This window comes from Aquila chrysaetos, chromosome 5, assembly GCF_900496995.4.
Source record: "Aquila chrysaetos chrysaetos chromosome 5, bAquChr1.4, whole genome shotgun sequence".
Taxonomy (NCBI): domain Eukaryota; kingdom Metazoa; phylum Chordata; class Aves; order Accipitriformes; family Accipitridae; genus Aquila; species Aquila chrysaetos.
In genome coordinates, this window is record NC_044008.1 from 51965961 (window position 1) to 51987468 (window position 21508).

The 21508-nt window shown below is 42.8% G+C and overlaps 1 protein-coding gene across 6 annotated transcripts in view; it reads right to left on the reverse strand.

Moving 5' to 3' along the window:
* Window positions 1-392: 392 nt before the first annotated feature.
* The window catches only part of LOC115341334 (cell migration inducing hyaluronidase 1), a 119643-nt gene continuing 98527 nt past the window's right edge, over window positions 393-21508 (reverse strand). For 5 of the 6 annotated variants that reach the window (XM_030014122.2, XM_030014119.2, XM_030014121.2 and 2 more), the window contains exons 17-29: window positions 21135-21220; window positions 18250-18381; window positions 16253-16288; window positions 16006-16161; window positions 14293-14473; window positions 12347-12562; window positions 11216-11427; window positions 10560-10745; window positions 9652-9856; window positions 8714-8800; window positions 8238-8395; window positions 5037-5137; window positions 393-4101 (exon numbers count right to left, since the gene is read on the reverse strand). In XM_030014122.2, the coding sequence (XP_029869982.1) occupies window positions 3974-4101; window positions 5037-5137; window positions 8238-8395; window positions 8714-8800; window positions 9652-9856; window positions 10560-10745; window positions 11216-11427; window positions 12347-12562; window positions 14293-14473; window positions 16006-16161; window positions 16253-16288; window positions 18250-18381; window positions 21135-21220 (1884 nt within the window). In that variant the 3' untranslated portion in view covers window positions 393-3973. The remainder of the gene's footprint in view (window positions 4102-5036; window positions 5138-8237; window positions 8396-8713; window positions 8801-9651; window positions 9857-10559; window positions 10746-11215; window positions 11428-12346; window positions 12563-14292; window positions 14474-16005; window positions 16162-16252; window positions 16289-18249; window positions 18382-21134; window positions 21221-21508) is intronic. The other variant, XM_030014124.2, reaches the window with a different exon arrangement.

The window sequence follows — 21508 nt, forward strand, 5'->3', positions numbered from 1 at the left end:
TATTCAATGAAAAAAAGTTTCGTGAACAGGGGAACAAGATTTTTGTTTTAATCTACTAATAGTCCCCCACCTGCTCCAAATACAGCCCTTTCCCATGCCTGCCCACTGTAATATCCCCTTTCCCACTCCCATCTCCTTCCCTTCCAGTCTCCCTGTCTCGGGTCCTGCAGGCAGTGACTGGGCAGGCAGTGAAATGTACTGTGGACTGGCCAGCAAATGCACACAGGGGTGGTTTGGCCCCTTGGTTTTTGTCTTTTGAAATAAATAGGGAGCTGTGTACGTTTCTCTCAGATGCTGTACTAAAAGTCGCGCGTGTGTGTGTGTGTGTCCGTCTGTCCAGCAAACACCAGTGCATTGTTACAGAGAGACACTGAAGTGACAAGAGACAAAAATAAAATAAGAAATTTGCATTGAATATTTATTTTGATAAACATTGTGTACTCCAAACAACTACATGTTATTTCAGTTGTAAGCCACAATCTGTTGGAACCAACGTCCCAAGAGCTCGTCATCATAAACCAGTCAATGCATTACCACGGTCTGCGGACATAGAGAGCTTTCAAGTGCAAAGCAGATTATCAGAAAAGACATATTGCCAACCTCCTTAACAACCTGGACAATGATAAACTCCAGCAAAAATGCTTCATATGTCTGCAATTTAGTTGTCTTAGTGCCATTGTAATAAATTAATAGAAAATATATCTTTTTTCATTGGAAAGTCTATAAGAAAATGTACAAACATCTAATTCCGAAAAAGGACCAGCTGTTTCGGCGACAGGTAAAACAAGCATTTGAACAGAGGCAAAAAACCCAAACATCCAAACAAATAGACAAACAAACAAAATGCAATCAAAAAAACCCCCACTCTACCGATGGCAATTGCGTAGGCAAACATGGAAACATTTGCAGTAATGAAACCTTACAAAGAGGGTAACTGCAGCTTGTGCAGGGACTGTACAGGATGTACAAAGAACAAGCAGTCAGGTAATTCACTACTGAAAATGTGCACGTGCATTTCTAGAACAGTCAAAGATAAAAAAGTAATCATATGGCACAAAACTATTGCTGACTGGCGATGGTATTAGGCTTCATTCTGTCTTCAGAGCAACACAGTGACTTCATCCCGTAAAGGTGGATGGGAGCCCTTTGCATTTCACAGGTGTGGCTGCCCCACTACACTGCTAGGATGCTCTGTTATCCCTCAGGCTTACAGCCTGCAGCGATCCTGTACTCCCCATTCACAGCGTGAGACCCACCCTAGCTCCAAAACAGGCCCATGTGACAAGCTTTGCATGATAGAACAAGCTACTTAAAAGTTTTCTTCTCTTAATAAGATGAGATTTTTTTAGGAAAGAAAAAAAATTTTTTCCTAGAGCCAAGTCTTATGATTTCACCCTGAGAATTCCCAAAATAGTAAAATCAGAAGCTGCCCTTCAGCACAAAGGCAGCATGCTCTCAGAAGCTGAACAATGCCTCCCAGGCATTTACACGATGACAGAGAGCAGGAGAAGGGAACTCGCTAGAGGCCCAGTGAAGCAGTGCACCGCAGAGGGCAACCCCTGCCCCGAGGGTCATACAAAGCCAAATCCCAAACCAGGTACATTCTGAGCCCAGCTTTCCTGCCCACAGTTTGTTAAGTGCTCATGAAAGAAATACTCCTGCTTTGGTCCATGTCTTGGGAGCAAGTATGTTCCACTAACACCAGTGCAATGATATCAACAGAATTTCCTCAGGACAGTGAAGAGGTTTAGATAAGCCAGACTAACGTACTCAAGGGACTTATTTTTGCTCTGTTTGCTCAACTTCAGGGATCTGGCTTTGTTTTGGCTATCAGAGAACATCAGATAAACGATGTTTGGATAATCATGGTTGAACTGTGAACTGGTTGAACAAATGAGACTGACTTCTTCGAGGAATAGTTTGTGAAATCCCCAAACCATCGTAAGACACTGGGGGAAAAAACAACCCACCTTACTTGCCTTTTACAAGTGTTGCCCATTCATGCTGGAAACGGCACAAATGCCTAAAGAGCATTCATTAACAGACTCTTGTTGTGAAGCAAGCGAGGGAAAGCTTGGCTTTTTTTTTTTTTTTTAAATACAATACACATGACATTCAGCGAGTTCAAAACAACTATATAATCAGACTGAAAAGAACATTTCCAGTTTCAAAATCCAGGAGAGGCTTGAGGGGAATGTAACCTACAGTACTGTCTAAATTTTGCTCATGGTTGCTTTGACTTTCAGAGCAATCGATCTAAATCAGGCTTATAGAGTGCAACACCTGCCCAGCCTTTGGAATGACACACAAAATCCTTGCTCTTTCATTCTAGCTGCAACATAGCATTTTGGATACTATGGAAAAAAAGCAACTTAATTACATGAGCTTGAATTAAAACAGAGCAAAACGAAGTAACCATCAGCAACTTGAATAATTTCTGTAGCAATGGGGACAGGCAGAGACAAAGTGGGAAACAAACCCAGATATTATTGGCAAAATTGACATTCTATGTGCTTTGAAAAGCTTGTCATCCTATCTTTTACTGCTTCCCTCCCCCCCGCCCTGCTTAGATTTCTTAGAGTAGCCACAGCCTCCAGAGACGCCTTCATGGCATTTCTGAGCAACAGACAGAACTATCACTGAACACTAGAAGTGCTTACAATGTTTTACAAGATAACGTTTAATTTCCCAGCTTCAAGAGATGTCCCTGTAGGAGTCTTGATTCATGCTGATCTGCCTTCATTACCCAGATATTGCTTTGAAGAAGGGGGAAAGGAGGTACAAGACATCCAACAACTAGTGTATGGGCATTCCCACTGTAATTCTTCAGCTACTTGGTAAGACCTCTGTCACCTTCCATCCAGATCTCACATAACTCTTCCAGGAGGACCAAGATGCTCATGCCCTTCAGCCTGAGGACAGGATCAGAAAGCAACACACAGCAGAGCAGTCTGATCCCGTTCCCTCTGACCTCCCTGGAAAGGCGAGGGCCGCTCACCCTATTTGAGGTTGAATAAGGTTAAGTCCCAGTAATCCCAGTTAAAAACTGGAAGCCTTGAACAGAATGGCTTTGACTGGCTACCATAAACCCTCCAGGCTGATTCTGAACATTATTATACAGAGGTACTGTATGGGAAAGGCTGAGAAAATGTATGTGCTAATTGACATTGCTTTCCTTCTAGCCTACAGCTACTTGTTGAAGGAAAACTTCCTATTTGAGCAACCACTGTTAAAAAAACTTGATCCATAGGAGAAACACAGTTTTCTGAGCAAGCAGAAATATGTGGTTTCATCAGTCTCGATTGGCATGTTTTATCTGCTCCTTCTCTCATATCTTCCCCAACTATGTGCTGTGGGTTAGCGTGTACAACACAGATCCCAAAGAGCTTGATCAAACATCATAGAAGCTTTAGGATAAATTCTTTCTGTCCAATTATGTTTCCCAGCGTCTAGGTAATCATTCAAATATACTCTTTCTGCCTTAGATTTTCAACCAACCTTTGAATAGGCATTCCATGTTTATGTGAGCAGCTAGTTACACTATAGAAAAGAAAAAGTGTTTGGACAACTTAGAGGCTGGTAAAAGCAATAATCCTCAATGGCCTTCAGACCTAGAACTCCCCCTTCAAGAGGCAACACATAAGTTAGTCTGTCACAGGGGTGCTGATAAAACCAGCACCTTATAAAATAGGTCAAACCTTGCTTAGTAACATGAGAGTCAACATGGCATCGGTGAGCAAGTCAACCGGTGAGGAGCTGGTGATCACAGAATATACGCTGATCACAGAGGAAGGCTTTTCTGTCACATGTGGCCACTCTAGCTACTTACAGTAAGATTTCTTTTTGAACAACAACAACAACAACAACAAAATGCTACACCTCTGGAGCAGGCTGGCAAGGTGCCTGCGGTGAGCAGTCAGTAGTCCATCCCATGGGGGCAGTGCTGGCAGCCAGAAGGCAAAGCAGTGTGTCCTCATAGTTTCATTTTCTTCACCACAGGAATTGGCAGTGCTTGATAGATTTTAGCTGAGTCCTCATTAGTGACCAGTTTCACCCAGACAGGGCGGAAGCTTCCTTTGAAGCCAACAAAAGCCATTTTTTCTGCAAATCAGAGCAAATATATTAGGAGTGTGTCTGGGCTGCACCAGAAAACCGCCTGTGTGCATGGCTACACCCAATGGCTGCATGGGTGCAGGTGCACAAGAACACACATGTGCATGCAAACTTTGCCAATTATGCATTCTCCAGGTATTAAAGAAATACTTTCCTAATGAAGCTTAATTAAAATTTTATTTACATGTTGTATGCTTCCATTAATTAACAATGTATGATACATAGCAGAGGAGAAACAGAGAAGGAAAAACCCTTCATAGCGGGCAGCCTGAGCTACCTGTTAAAGCTATCATTATTTGCATGGTGGTTATATTCAAAACCCTTTCCTGCTTGGGAAAGGTGGGGGGATGAAGAGGGACAGGACAACAGACAAGACCTACATTAGCAAGTGTAAAACACACACACAGAGGAGGAAAGCATGCAAAAAGCTCACAGTTAGAGCTGATCAGAGCAATGTGCACAACAAAGAAACATTCTAGTGCAATATGTGATGTTTTGAAATCTATAGGCTTTGTGCCATCAAGTCGGACTTCTGTTTCAAGAGAAAACCAGCTAAAAATAAGTTCAGAAAAGTAAAAATCCTGGTTTGGGGCATTTAGTGGGAAAAAAGTCCAATATTCCTTTTGTTAAAATGCCTTTTTATTTAAAGTGAATCTGGAAAATCAAAACCCCTGAATTCTTTACTTCTAAGAACAACTGCCAGAGCACTTTTTCCATTTACAGTACTAAACTGAGTGCTGTTATCCAAGGCTGCAGTGGATACAACCTTACCGAATAAATAAATGACTGGTCCCAGGATGCTTGAGCACATTGATAGAAACAAGCAAGGCAAAGTTTAGAAGCAGAAAAAAGGTCCCTTTACTGGAATCATGGGAGGGGAATAGATAAAGGGGTTTAGAATTGCATTTTTAAAAAGTGGTTACCTTTTAACCTAAAACCCTCTTCTGCTCCAAGTTTCTCCAGTACTTTAGTCCATGGTCCTCTTGAAATGAATCTTCCTTTAGATGTCACCAGCACTATGGAGCTGAAGGAAACAAAGCCATTTATCAACAGATGAAGAGTCAGAACACACTCCTCGCTTGTCTGTCTTGAGGACTGGTAACTCCTGCCTGTGTGACTCAAAGGCACCCACAAACTACAGTGGTTTCTGCTTTAATGTCTTTTGTCCATGCTTTCCAACAGTTGAGTCATATATTCACTTTTCCAACCATGCAAAACCCATTAGAAAGCAGACAGAATTCTCTTCTTTTTTTTTTTTAAACACTGTTTTCTAGGATGATTTAAATGTTTCCAACCAGCAGTTCTATCCTGCTTTGCTCAGAGAGGAACATGCTCTCCCTGGGATGCTCTTAGCACGTCTCAAGTAATTTCTTCTTCTTTCATCATTAGCAGATTAAACCTGAAGAAATTCACTTCTTTGAGGCTTTTGCTGGTCTGATGCTTTTCCTTCATTTTCAGTATGCTTTTGCTTAAAAAGTGTATTATTATTATTATTATTATTATTATTATTATTATTATTATTATTATTATTATTATTACTGTCTTACTTGCATGTACTGTATTTCACCTAAAAATTCTTGGGGTCCTATACAAATGCCGAGTGATAAACAAAAGACATGAGGTAAGTGCATTAAGCTAATGCAAATCTGTAACTGCTTGGGTAAATCTTGATAACTGCCTAGGCTTAATTCTAGATAGGTAGAATAAAAACCCAAATTAAACATGAAGAAATAATCGTGCAGTGAGACTTTTCTGGGGAGAAGCACAGAACACTCAGTGAAGTTGAGCTCATTACTTCCTACAAGATGCACAAATACCTCCAATGGTTATCCTAAAGCCTGTTGAGGGAGAGGTATGCTCCAGTGAGTTCAGTGGAAGTTTTGCCATTAAGTTCAGTGGGGCTGGGATGTCATCTTTGTTCACCTCCTAATTGAAGCTACATGACAGTAATTGAGCAAACACTTGCTTAGATGAAATTATTTAATTCCACCTTGCAGGCTTTCCATGAATGAAACTTCTCTGACTCAAATGGCATTTGCAGTCTTGCAGAATGAGAGCCTTGCTGGGTCTGCTTTCCGGCGTCACAGTGGACACAAGTCACTACAATTAATTAGGCAATAGCTCCTGCGGAGCTCAAGCCCTGAGCTACTGAGTGCAGCAGTTACATCTTAACACCTCAGCTGGAACTGGAACTGTTCAGGGGAAAATAGCAACGGGTGGTGGCAGAAGAACAAGAGAAGCAAAAGAGTTAAGAGTCACCAGGACTTTTCCTAGAATAAACCTGAGGTGTTAAAATGCTCCAGTGCTTACAAGAGTGGATTGAGCTGGCAGGCTGGTTTTGACTACTTTGCGAATGCTGAATCACCTCTTTTTATTTCCTTCAGTTCACTAAAATCATTACTTTCTATTAAGCCTTTCCTGCTATGGAAGTTTAAAATAAATTCACCAGATGTTTTGTTTTCTTATCCCTGGGAAACTCATCAGAAAAATAGATTTATTAACAAAAAGGAACTTGGCCCACACAGAGTTGCTTAAATGAACAAAGAGGCTTGTCCTTGCTAGAAACACCCCTTCTCGCATCCCCAAATCCATAAAACTGAAAGTTGTTTTAGCAGTCTCTTCACGAGAGGCTGGCGAGGCTGGTGGGGCCCCTTCCCCTCCGTTAGCACCATCTCTCCGTACAGTCCGTGCTCTGCACCGTGGCGGGGAGAGGTGACAAGAAGCTGCTGGCTGTACAGTCCTGCCGTCTGCACGGTGCCCACATCTGAATCTGAACAACGCTTCCATCCAGCAAATGGATGAAAGGTGTTTCATGGCTGTAGCTGAAGCCTGTGCCTGACCAAATTGGAAAGGCCTGCAGGGGCTGGGCTGGGAAAACTTTTGGTGAAAGAAGGACAGTAATTTGGGGGTTCAGTCCTTGCAAAGACACAGCTGAGTGAGACCTGAGAGGTGCTGACCATGTTGGGTCAACTTCTGGTCCTAATCCTGATCCTGATCCTGATCCTAATCCTAATCCTAATCCTAATCCTAATCCTAACCATGTTCCAACACTAATCCAGAGAAGACAATGAGGCTCAGAAAGACTTAAATACACCTGAAATCTAATTACAATTCAAACTTCTAAAGTAAGAAAGAATCCAGGAGCTGGATTTAGCCAGGATTGAGATTGGAGTTTTTGCAAAGGAGGATGATGGCCTCTCTGAAAAGCTCTCTTATAGTTTTTTTAATGAGAGAAAAGTGAGCAACCATCATGCTTCTCTGCAGTAACTACTCAATGTGGTTTTTGCAATCTTCAGAATTATTTAAGATGGTAGAAACACATCTGTATCCACCTGCATGGCACTCTGCTGAAACTTCCCCCAAGTCTCTAGAATAAATGCCAGAACAATATCCTGTTGATCTGCCCACAGCTATTTCAAATGATTCATCAGCAATCATATTTGTATTAGATGTTACATATCAGATTTCAAATCAAAACAGATTTAATAACAATGAAATATATTCATTTCACAATAGCACTCCACAAACTAATAGGAGAACACCATCTTTGGTTAAAGGGTTTCTGGTATTGTTCCCATTCTTACTCCAGCAGACAAAGCCGCTGTCCTCCAGGATGCAGGAACGTGTTGGCTACTTACCACCCACTTGCAAAACTCTGCCTTTCTGGCTGCCCATGCTTAAAAAATAAAAGCATCCAGCCTTTAGGTCTGGGCAGGGAACATGTGCAGAGGAATGTATTTTATTAGTGGAATTCTCTGCGATTTGAGAGAGTACGCAGGCAATAGAAAAACATAAACTGTGCACATCTGTACCGATAAGTGCTTTGTGAATTTAAGTCTGCAGTTTGTCTGTAACCCACAACATAAATGTAGATCTGCAGTTTATTAATCAAATGTAGCTCTGCAGTTTATCTGGGGCTCAATCAGTTCCTAAATCACAGAGTCTGCATCCTTCTGCCTGCACGTCCCACTCACATTTGGACTCTATTGGAGTCGGCAGCTACAAAAGCACATTGTTAGCTCAGTCATTCTGGCCCACGTTGGGTGACAAAAACCAGGAAAAAGATGAGTGTTGTACAGCATTCTTGTACATTGCACCTTAGTAACACGAGGTTATTTACTCACTGATCTTTGATGCTGTTGACATAATTTTCTATCTGTGCTGGGATTCCCTGTAGAATTGAGTTTTTGAAAGTTACTCGATCGACAACGTTTCCATGATGTCCATCAATCACAACCAGTTGGATACCCTCATCAGTGAGGAAAAACCTGACACCATCAACCTGTGCGGAAGGGGAAAATATTATTCATCTATCATAGTAACACAATTGTAAACAACCACCTGTAAGAAACACTGATAGTCTTGAGTCATGGGACTGCTCTTTATATCAAAGGGCAGAATTCCAGATCTCTGAGGTCAAGCTGTCCTGCATTTTTACTAGTAAGGGGAAGTTACAGCCATTTTTTTTTTTTTCAAAATACGAAGCAGAAGTGACCTGAATCTAACTATCCACGGTAACTTTGTAAGCAAGTTTTCCATAAAAATGAAGCAAGCATCTTAGAATTTTGTCCCATAAAGTTCACTGAGAGGACCTGCTCACCTCAGTGTATGCGAAGTCATCCTTTAGGTGGAAGTACTGTTTCTTATAAGTTTCTATTTTCACTTCTAGTAGGTGGTCCTTAGTCTTCTGTTCACAAAAAAACAAACAAACAAACAAACAAAAAAAAACAAACAAAAAAAAGAGAGGAAAGAATTTTTCTAGTGAGGATGTCCATTACCTGAACGCTACATTTTCAGAAAGCATTTTGAACCTTGAAATTCAACCAACATGAAAGCTACATAATAAGCACTGACTTGCCAAATTACATTGCTAATGAGAGTGGGCACAATAGTAACCTCTCTGCTCATCCTGTCAACATTTAAATTGTTTCATCAAATGGCAGAGTAGAAGTGATTCTCACTTTGCAGAGCTGACACATAATTCTCGGAGGCTTAGCTGTGCATTCCTGCTTCAAGGGTGATGAGTGAAGAAAATAAAAAACCCAATAAATATCCCCCTGCCTCCCTCAGAATTAGACTGCATTGGATATAGGAGACAGTGTTGTGCATTATATGAATGAGACACTCAGCTATGCAGTCCCCTTTCTGACACTGCTGTTCTTATAGCCTGGGGGAGCTGGAGGCCAGGCAAAGAACCCTGTGTCTCTCCAGAATCACACTCCCTGGACCAAGCTGTCTTCCAGCTCATCACTTTTCACCCTATGCTTTTAAGCACAGCACATCACAACAGAGCCCCAAAAGACTAAGTATCCAACTTCAACCAAAGTCTTGGGTGGCTCTGACCTTCAATGACCTGTACTTTCTGCACGTGCAAGAATCTGTTTCATATTATTTCACATGCCTGAACCATTTCAGAAAATCAGGCACAGGGTATACTGAACCTGGTACAAAGTCTTTCGATGTCTGTGGGCACAATATGTGCCAGAATTACAGATTTACACTGGCAATAATTTTGTGATAAGAAATCAACTACTTTACCAGTTGTGTACTAGAGAGCTTCTTAGGCATTGGCACTTCTACTATTGGTGTCTCAATGTACTTGGGATAGGCCATGGCTTCACAGTCGCTGACGCCAGCCGTCTTTGGGATCACAGCTTTGATCCTTATTCGTTCACAGCCCTTGACAGAGCAGAAAGCAAATTTCTCCTTCTCATTTTGAGCTTTGAGTTTCAGAAACAGCAGCCTGCAGGTAGGAAAGAAAAGTGAGCAGCATCCTTGAGACTTCTGTGCAAAAAACTACTAACTCCCAGTTTTGGTGAACTCCTTCCTAATGCCTTGCGGTAATGTGCATTGCAAACCCTCAGTGCTGATGTCTGCATTTTATAGTGCTGAACATACCACATGCAAATAAAGGGGACACACATCTCAGAAATGGTTTGGGGAGGTCAGGGAACTTAAGACAGAGAAATTAGATGACACCTGAACTCCCTCTGAGTTCTGTTTTATAATGATACATTTATGTAGAAACACATGCTTTGTATTTTAGGGCAGTCTTTCTTTCCCATTATTTTAATTCGTTAAAAGAAAGAGGTTTTACACCCTTAGTTCCTGTGCATCCCTGTCGTGGGGTTTATAAATGGTAGCTGTTCAAAACAAAAAGGGTTGGGTGTGTTTCCAGTTCAGTTTCATGGTCTGCACTTTGCTTTTGTCTTTTTTTTCTAATTTGTATTCACTTGGCAAAGCATTTCCCAGAGTAATTGGCAGTACAGCAGAGGCTATGAATGACTGGCAGCCGTGGGAGTCCCAGGAAAATTAAATGCTGGTCACATTCCCAGAAAGACTTTCTGGTTTTGTTGTGATCCCCAATAATAGCATTAGCCAAACGGCTCACGATTCCAGCAGCTTTCTCAAAGCCATGTCCAAATAGGCAAGACCTGCTTCCTTACCCGGTGTCCTCATCCCAGTAGTAGTATCCTTTGCTAGGATATCTGTGCTCCAATTTCTCCATTTGAGAGGTTCTATAGAAGGTTCCAGTTTTGTATGTTTTCTTCAAAAGACGATTGTGGATGTCTGAGAGAATGGAAAATGTCGTCCCTTTAGGATAGCAAAACCCTACTTGGATCCAGTCGTTCCTAAACATAGCAAAGACCCACATTATAACAAGTTGACACATGACTATTATTTTCCTGGGCACGCTAGAAGCCAAACTAAATAATTCACTCTGAAATGTAACTTAATTTTTTCCTGGCCAGTTAAAATTTTAAGGGTTGGGGATGAATCAATGCAACATAAATTAGAAATAACAGCCATGGGTTAGTTAAGCAATGTGGGTCAGATCTGCTCCTGACTTCTACACCTGTGACTTCCATGCACCAGGAATGAATTAGCTCTAGGCTTCTAAAAATGAACCGTGTTATCTTGCAAGGCTTCCTGGGGGAGGAAACAGGAATCTGAAATGTCAAATGGAAAGATGGTGAACTCAATGGACTTCCTGGAACAAGCACGTTCATTCTGGAAGAGCGAATGGGTGATGACCTCACCCATTAAAAATGTGCAGTTACATTATTGGGCTGGAATGTTGGAATTCGGTCAGATCACTCACTTGTTGAAGTTGATGAGCCATATGGCCAGTTCTTCAGGGGCTGTCTTGTCCCAGTGGATGGTGTAGCCTTTCCTCAGAGTTATAACAGGCTGATACTGTTGGTAATGAGTGCTTTTGCTCAAAGCCCCTTCCAAGTAGAGTGGGTGATCGTGGTAGTCATTTTTTATTATTTTCATTTTCAGGTTAGCTGGCTTGTAGGCTTGGATGTATATCTAGATGAAAAAAAGATCACCAAGGGTTTGATGAGTGACAGTAAAACATTAAAGGTGCAGCTATTCAATAGATTGAACTGGTGTGAGGCATGTGACTTCAGGAGTGACCTGTATGCCATATACTTATATTCAATTTCTTAGGCTTCCTTTTCAACAAGGTAAACTGTTCTTAGAAAAAAAGAAGGACCATTTCCTCATCCACTGGGTTCAAAAGTATGTGCCAGTCAAGGCTTCAAACAGGCCTGCCGTAGGGCTGAAGTATTTCACAGCGTTAGTGGCAACCCTCAGCAGTGGGACAGTATCTACCTCAGACATCCGACTTCTACTGAACAAGGACCCTTCTGTCTGGATTTCAGAAACATGAAAACCAGCTCGGTGGTTAGAAATTGGCTTTAGTGGCGCTACACAGAAAAAACCCAACAGTTGCAACACCCAAGACAAGAACAGGCATTCCTCATCAGAGGAAAGTGAGGACCCTCTCAAGGCAGCAGCACTCAGAGCTTGTGTGGTAGGAAGAATGGTTTGGTGGTTACACAACAGGATGAAAGATCATGAGAGCTGAAGTCTAATTTCGACTGCTCAGCACATTTCCCATAAGACTGTGGGCAACACTTCTCTCCGTAAATCAAGGAAAACCAACTAGCCGACAGCCCATAGATTTATGTATATTAATCTGTTAATGCTCCTGGAGCTATTACGGGACTTCAGGTAGAAGTTGTTACAGTTGTTAGCAGTCAAGGCCAAAGTATCTGAAAATGTACCACAGTATCCTCGTGTTCAAAACCACCTGTGCAGACATGCAGATAAATAAACCCTGAGCAGCCTGAAGAAAGTCCATTTCTAAAGGTCAAGCTTTACAGTGCCAAGAAATTTAAAATAAAATAAAGTGATAACAATACTGCAAGGTAACCAGCTTTACCTGTGCAAAGTGTCCACTGCAGATGGAACCTCTCCAATCGGGCATGTCAATGCAGTCGGGGTGCTTGATTAACCAGTTATCTTCTTTTATCAGGTATGAGCCTGGATATTCTGACACAGAACCATCTACATCATGAAAAACTGATGTTTTATCACCATCCATATCCAGACCATTGAACCAGGGACCAGGTTCTCCAAAGAAGACCCTTGAGGTAATCTAAACAAAACAGTGAAACACATTTACACCTCCAGAAAGGAATTCATCACTTAGAGTACAGAGCAAAGGATGGCCATAGTCACCAGAGTGGCTCCAAGGACCCATTTTCTGACTTCATTTAGCATTGGAAAGTAGCTTGGACAAGAAATAGTGTTGGCTTGTGGGTCAACTTGTGCATGAAGAAATCTGTGTGAGCACTAACATCACCATTCTTTAAATGGCCACAGATTTTGGCTGCTCGGCTTGAGACATTGTAGGCTTGCTGTTCAACAGTTCTGAGGCCCCATGACTTCAGATGAAGTCTGGGGTTGCAGGTCCTCTGAGATAGCACTTATGTGGTAATAAAACTATGAGTTTCTGAAACTGACCATCCAAAGATGGAACCACCAAAATAATTTTCAGCTGAGCTAGTCTTGTTACTTGGCAGGAACAGCAGTGCCGTTTGGTACAGGCATATTTGGATTGTCTCTACCTGCACGCTGCCTCTTTGTTAAGCCTGAAGTCAGTGTAGAGCTGGGTCACACACTTAAATGTGTGTTTCATTTGTCAGACAGAACAGACACAGATTTCCCTGCTGACCATGGGGGAAAGACTAAAACAACCAGAATGTCAGCCTCAGCTGTGAGAAGGTTTGTTTTAAAATTTTGGAGGAAGGTTCAGGAGATGGGGCGATTTCACTAGAGCCACTTCACTCACTGTCCGCTAATATATTTTTAAGGTTCTAGAGCCATACAAAGTCACACTGATGCTGGGAATAATCAGTGACCTCCCTTGGGAAATGGCCACTCAGGCAACTTCTGACTGGTATTTTTATCTGGCATAAATAAACATCACATCACCAGCCTGCATGGTGCAATGTGAGAGAGTGACTGACCAACACTTTTAGGGGAATTTTGCATTTCCCATCCCATTTGGCACAAGAATCACTAGTCAGCACTTTTCCTGACATACAATCAAGTCTGCTAATTTTTTGAAAGTTAAGCAACCCAAATAATTTCAGTCCCAACCACTTTATTTATTTGTTTGTTTGTAATGTTTGGCAGTTGGATTTAACAGCTGCTAGAGGTGAACCTCAGCAAATCAGTTAGCACATACTTGTGCAAGCAAATACAAAAATAACTCAAAAGCACAGACCCCAGGATGGGTTCAGACCAGCATCCAGAAGTTCATACTGCAATTGAAAGTTTGGCAGACCCTTTTTGGCTGGGCTCTGCTCTCATTTATGTCTGCAGAACTTGAGTCCATGGAATTACCCTGGTGCGCAGGGCTGCAGAATAACCCTGCATTGGCTCAGTTTCACTGGCTGTTTCCCAAAACCAGTATTTTCTGCTTCTAGGTAAGTTAGACCTTCCACAACAGACTTCCTTCTGTTGTTGCTTTAATACTATACCACTGTTGAAAACAAAGGGGCAGATTCTTCTCCCTGTTTCGCAGTTTCTGAGATATACAGAAATGGAAATTATTTTCACTTGAATGTCACTATTTTTTTTTTTAAACTGATGCCTGCTTCTGGTTTGCTACAAACCTGTCAGAGCATTGGATTTTCTTATTATTTTACCCATCCAATTTTCCCTTTCTTAGCTGCCGTCCTCTTTGTTAAACTTCTGGCAAAGACAATGGGCAACCTCCCAAAGCTCTCATGTTTTCTCCTAAAGGCTGCTACACCCTTTTTGCCCACAACCCCATTTCCAAGCCAACTGGAAAAGGCCTTTCTGAGAAGGATAACTCACAGGGACGTCTTCAAAATGAATGTCGGTGACATTGTTGTTGGGGCAGCTCTGCCAGGCGTTATTGAGCCGGAAGGCCAGGGCACTCGTGTGCCGGCCGTCCAGGGCAGCGAATTTGCGGAAGGTGCAGTTCTGGACATTGATCGGCCCGTCGTAGAACTGAATCCCTCGAATGGGAAAATCCCTAAAACACATTTGGAGGAGACAGAAAGACTTGGTCATGACACATTAGCATGAGGATGAGAATGTATTTTAGTCACGTACAGTCGCACAGTACTTGTTTCTCAGCTGCTTGCATTTTTCACAGCCCTTAGGATGACTCCTGAGTTCATGTTTCGGAAGAGAAGGGATTTAGGTCTGTGAAGTCCTCTTATCCTTGCAAGTTCAGCTCAAGTTCTCTTGTGTCTGAACAGATCGTCTTTATTTGGTCTGTGCTCCTCCAGGGAAGGAACTTACAGCAATGCCAAAGCATTGACCTCAAAATGAATAAATTCGTGTTTGCAATCAGAAATGAGTTCTGCAGTAGTGAAACCTGAAACTCATCAGAGCTGTGCAGACTCCTTGGGCTGAGTAACAGCAGGGTAAAAGAAGTCCCACCACATCTTTCAAAGGAACTTGGAGAGAAACAGTGCAACTCAACTGCAATAAAAAATGGATTTGAAAACAAGGAAAGGTCTTACATTCTATAGGGTTGAAAAGAGGTGAAGGGGCAGACTAATGAACCTTTATTAACAGCCTTTTCTGATATCATCTGCATGGTAAAGAAGACACCATTTTTCACACTGATTAAGTGAACGGGATGCTTAAACTCCTTAAGAGGCTAAGATAAGATGTTTCAAGTTTCACTTTTGATGATAAATAAATTTGAAGCCTTCCTCATATGAATGGTTCCCCTTAGACAAGACTTGCCAGCTCCTGTGCATTTGTTCTGTCCCTCTGAGTTTCTGCACACAACACCCAAGATGAGATATGCCCACATATATATGTAAAGGATATCAGAAGGAGAGTTGTAGCAGATTGGATTTTCATTATTATTATAGTTAATAATAAGCCTCCTGTATAGCTACTGACAAGCAAAGTTGCGGCGTATATTATGGCAGAAAAAAATCAGCTGAGCTGTTTATTCACTGTAGAGCTACTGTTAGGATAACTATGTTTTTAGGAATAACAACAAAACATTATTGCACTTGCAAACCAGTCTGTAGGACTAAGGTCTAGGAAGTAGCCACACACAAAGTTCACTGGCCATTTCAAAACTATCTAACAAAGGCATCACATTCCTGTAGCATAGCAGCAATAGTAACAGCAGCTCTGAGGACATCTATGACCACATCTGGGTCAGTTCAAGCCCAGAGAAGGGCTTCTACAAGCTTTCCTGGCAGCTGACCTGGATGGAGACTGCCACATTGCTCAACGACTGCTGACCACATATACAGAACTGCCCAGCTAGCACACAGTCAGTCCTCTTGCTGTCTTCTCAACTCTGTTTGCGAAGGGGAGGGGGAAAGAAAGAGGAGTTTGATGCTGTCTTGGCAGCCTGCAAGTATGTACCTGCCAGCAGCAGCTGCACAGTGAGGACTTTGGGATGGGGAGACATGAAACCAAATCCTTTCTGTGTAATGGTTATTAAGCTGCACGGCGCTGAAGAAACCACACAGTGGAGTTTGCACTGAGAGCGGGACCGGTGAGTGCTTTGATGTGCTGAGCTGAACTTACGGGCCGATGGGCAGGGTCCTTCCTCTGTGATCCAGACCTCCAGGTCCCCAGATCTCGTTGTCTATCGTCTCCGTGCCCAGGTTTCCACTCTCACCAACAAACAGGCTGTTCTTGATTTCTTGCTTTGAGCCGTCATCATGAGGGAAAGTCCCACCACTAGAAGGGAAGGGCTGGAGGTGAAGGGGCTGCTCACACCCATCCCCACCAGCTGTGCCCCAGGCTGCAGCACAACCTGCGCCGCACTTACCTTGCCAAGGTCAGGCCGATGCCATTGTCAGCAAACCTGCAAAGAGAAGAGAGATGCCTCAGAAGAGGTTTGGTTCTGCTTTGGTTTATCAAGTCAAACTAAAATAACCAAAGCAGTGAGGTGGAGGACAGCAGGGTTTAACTACTGAGCAGTGCTCATGGGGAGCTCAGGCTTTTCCAGGTTTGGTCCCTGTCTGGTTTTGGAAGAGCTCTTTTGGCACATCTTGCAGTATATGCAGATCACATGAAGCAGCAGACATGCACCTGATTGCTCCGAGCTGACGTTAAGCCGGTGATTACTGGGCATAGTTTACTTGTCTGATAAAGCTTTTTGCCTGTGTCTAATGACCACGCTTTTTTCACTGTTAGGTAAAAAGATCATGCTTATCTCTCCCTCCAACTAGTTTTTATTATTTAATAGTGCTTTGCCTTACACACACCTCTGTGCTCCTCTGTGTTCATGTATCACATGCTGCTTCTATAAAATAGCTTTACAAGGGCAACTGTTATAAAACAGAGAAGTTTGGCTTCTCTTTCATCAACAGGGAGATAGAGATCAGATCTTCCTTATTAAAAAAAAATAAAATTAAAATGTCTTTCCATTTTGCTGAAATTCCAAGCTTTTAGATGAGATCAGTCACAACGGTGGGTTGATGGCTCCTGCTTATAGGAAGACTACAATTAATATGATAGTTTGAGTCAGTCTGGATGGTATCTTCACCCCGGTGTCATTCTCAACACGTCTACCCCTGATCGCAGAGATGCCGCGGCAGAGTAAACCCCAGCTTTGTCCGGCTTGTGTCTGTAGGTGGCAGCCCTTCACACGCTATCGCCTCCCCTTGCCTTTCGCCAGCGCCATAAACGTACACCGTAGTTTACATACTGCATGCCACATTAACATTTGTTTTGTTAATGTAATACATAAGTCTTTTTGTAGCAATAGAAATGGAAATTACTGTGGCTATAAAGACAATTACAGTTTGATGTCTGCTTCCTCGAATTCACACACTCTCATAGGTTTGCTGCTGGAAACTAGTAGAGTGCTCAGCCTTTTAGCAACCTCCATATGCCACATTTGCTCCCTAAGCAATGTAAATGTCTCAATGACATGAGTGTGATCTGCGAAGACAACACTTGCTGGCCACGGAGTGGGCTAGGTACTTCATAAGAAGCGTGAACTGCATTAGTCAATATTACATTTCTGACTGTTCTGCTACAGCCTCATTCTCGACAACCTGACCAGTTGCTAGAGCCAGCTTATACCGCTGGTCACTTTAGGAGGTTTGGGTCACTCAAAGGTAAGGCAGCTCTGGCCGGGAATTGGACACCAGATAATGGTGTGACAGCTATTCCTACTAGGGTTATCACAATATGCCTTGTGAAGTAGCTTTTTTCCTTTTCCTCTTTCTTCATTGAGGTTGGTATCAAGAGCTTGGCTCAGCAAAAGAAACTGTAGCAGGTCATCTGTTTTCAAGTGCAAACCAAATACCTATTCTGACCAGCGCAGGAAACGGCCTTCAAAGAGCACAACACGCACTTGCCCAGTCTCTCTCCCTTGCTGCTGTGATGCATAGTTTTATGTCTGCTTCATCAGTACTCGCTTATTCAGCATAACAGTGAACCACATAAAACTGATCTGTGACCAGGCTTAGCTGGGGAAGGTGTGGATTTTGCTGCTTTCTTTTCAAAGGACCTCATTTTTCACGTAAAAAATTAGTTTTTATTTTTAGTTACTTGCATCTGTGTGTCTCTGTGTGTGTATGTGACCATTTTTGAATGCTGGTCAGCATCACACAGAGAAACAATCTGGTGGATCTTCAGTTCAGACAAAGCGGGTTTTGTTTGTGTAAAATAATGGCTATGTTTACTTAACGTTTCATCTTTATTTCAGTCTTGGCCATACGAAAGGTGCAAAGTGATATAAATAGTCTGAACCGCAGCTATGCTCGCCATAAACACCAGGCTGAACTCCGAGAGTTGAAATAAGGCAAAACTCACTGGCAGTTGTCCAGCCACACATCTCCACCCCGCAGCCAGGCCCCGTGATCCTGATTCTTGTAGGCAATAAAGCGCTCAATTATTGCAGGTTCCCTGGGCTTCAAAGGATCAGCATCCTTGTGTGGGCTGTACCTGTAACCAGAAGGAGAGAAGAAAGGTTAGTGAGGGAAGGTAGCCTTGCTCGGTGCATGGCCCTGCTAAACATCTGGTTTCTGCTAACTCAGGAACAGCTTTGGGACAACAGTCCATCCACGTAGCATGTCTAGTCAAGCAGCGATGGCCAGACCCAACTGCCAAGGGAAGGACAGTCCAGGCGAGGCGGTTGTAAAGACCGGCTCCAAGTTTCCTTTCACCCTTCCATTATTGTAATGCTGATATATTGCTGAAAGCATGGAAAGTTTGTTATTGCTCCCAAAAGTCTGAGATATTTTTTAATTGCTTACTGTTATCCTTTAGCATTTTCCTGTTATTTAGGTAAATATCCTTTTGCTTTCCCTTTTGAGCATTCTTATCTCCTAACCTTGGCTATACTGTGGCAATGAGTACCACTGCCAAATTTTCCTTCCTGTGGAAAGGAATTAAAACATCTTGGAGAGGGCCTGAGAGCATGTCCTTCACTATTCCCACTATACATTACCCAGGACACACGTACAAGATTTATTAACTCTCAAGGTCTCAAGTATGATGAAATATTGGCCTGATGTAGGAAAAAAAGCAGACACAAGTGAAAGTGCAGCAATGTGTGCCCTCAGCTGCTGCCTGTCAGCCACTGCTCGGGCCACAGGATCTGAGTGAGGATCTGGCTCACTGTGGTGATGCTGAGCTCGGCTGTCATTTAGCCGGTCCTGAGGCACAGCTCTCCCTTTTGCTCCTGAAGGAGCATCTTCCATCATACTACACAGCTTAGAAAACCTGACAAATTAGTATCCAACTCAGTGCCAGCAACGGATGGTCCAGAGATTAAAATTCATGCCTCACCAATGGGTAGCGAGGCCAAGCTGCCAAATCGCTAACAGATATTCAATAATGCTTTGCTTTGCTTAATAAGCCATCATATCAATCTAAAACTGAGCATCAGGCTGATAGGGTTCCAGTAAATGAATATTGCTTTGGCAGCTTCATCACTGTGAATTTGCTTTCAGAGAGAGATTTAGTATCAGCCCTTGTGAATTCCCCAGCCGTTGTAAAATACAGATATTTTGAGACGGATTCCAGTTTCATTCACATCCAGGTATAACTGGAAGAACACTACAGGGTACAGAATTTGACTCAGACATCTAACGCTGTCACTGAATGCAGAATAATCTCTCCGACTCTGTAACTGTCCAGCCTACCTCAAAGTTTGCCCCAGCCAGTCCAGCTATAATAATTTATTCAGTCTTTCAGTCCTGACACATGAAAAGTGGAAAACAGTATAAATAATCTGAGCTGCAGCTTGTGCTGGTGGGTAATCCCCAAGCACAACCATGACTGCATTATGAATTGCTTGGCTTCCAGGGGTCATTCCCGCCCTTGTACGGCAAAGGACAAATTGCCTTTTGTAATCACTTACTGCGCCTGTGGCAGCAGGCAGTTGCCCAAGGCACGTGTTCAGCTATATGGAAAAGCGGCATCGGGCTCCCAAGAGAATTTGGAGGTACTTGCAGAGCAGGCTGCTCTTAATAAGTTATTTTTTTATCAGTTACTTTTATCATTGAATTAATCATTTCAATTAATTGAGCATTAAAATAATGTAAATAATACTCACTTTTGAACATCTTTTACCATCAGCTGCTAGGCAGGGCACTGGGGTGATGCGGATCACAGGATAACTGATACCTGAGCTGCTGGCTGGGTTCCCCTGGGGAGAAGGACCGATCCCACCCCCGCAATACTTGCCCAGTGCCTGACTGCAGCAATGTGGGTAACCCATGTCCCAGAAATGGAAAGGAGAAAAGGAAAAAATTGTCATTCTCCCCTGCTGAGCAGAGGATTTCAGCAGGTTTCTTTTCCCTACAGGGTTTCTTCTGTCAAGAAACCCAGTTGTGGGGGAGCGCAGTTTGGGTGCAACTGGAGGCAATTGGTCTGTCAGGAAAGAAAACTATGAAACTTGAGAATATTTAAGTCCTTTTCTCTCCCTGGGGTTGGTAACTAAGTTAAGAGCCAGACTCAACCTCTAATGAGATAAAAGGGTGCACGTGCAGTCCTTATGCTATTACACTTTGCCCACAAGAAGCCCTCTGCTTACATCAGCCTCCTTGCTGGGGTCAGCTTTGGGGAAATATATGCTCTGTAGAGAGCTTTCCAGTATTTCTAAATGACTCCATTATGCCACACAGAGGCTGTGCACAGCAGGGATCAAGGGTCGCTCTGTGTATTTAATTGTAATGATTATTGCAGTGTCAGATTTGGAACTAGACAAAGCTTTGAAATCAAAGCATGAGCTCTATCACATAAGCACTCCCCGTTCAAGCAGGTCCTAAAAGAATGAAGAAAACCAACAGCATTCCCAGGAAATACTTTACTTTCTTATTCCTGGGAAATTCTTCCAGCAAGTGCTGGCCAGTGGAGCTGTTGACCAGACAGCACTTAATTTTCTTGTTTATCTAAAAAAAAAAATATTCAGTGGAACACCCTAGAGCAGATGCAACACCCACACCAGCTCAGCTCAGAGCTAAAGAGCAAGGACAAAACCAGAAGGGTGTTGGTGCTGGGGGTCCCTTAGGAAGGGAAATGGAGAAGATCAACTTAGAAGGTGGTGAACCTAAGTGAAGACCTTTCCTCAAGAAGAGCCACCCGAAGGGCATTGCAATCATTCTTGTCAGCTTCCTTGGGGGCAATTTCATAGCTTTCAGTCAGTGCTCTAGAGAAATCTTTTCCAAACCAAACTGTGCAAAACACTTTACCTCCCAGAAATCAGTGTCAGGATAGGTCTTTTGTCCTTGGCGGAGGCTGGAGTGGTTTTAACGCCATTATCAATGATCATTCCAGCCTAAAAGAAAAGAGAAATGCAATATTACAGTATATGTATATATTCTACAGCTCTTTCCATCTCCAGGCTCTACCGCCGATTGTTCTAAGCCAAAGTCACTCGCACAATCTTAGTAACTGCTTCTGTTAAAGCATGTGAAACAGAGAGCTGCCAGGACTATCCAGACTTGCATACACCCCCCCGCAAATTGCCACAAATTTCCAGAAACTGCACCTCTCTTGTAAATGCGTGTATCCCCATACACATAAACACCCTGCTGCAGTCTAAAGCACTCAGTAGCAGTAACAC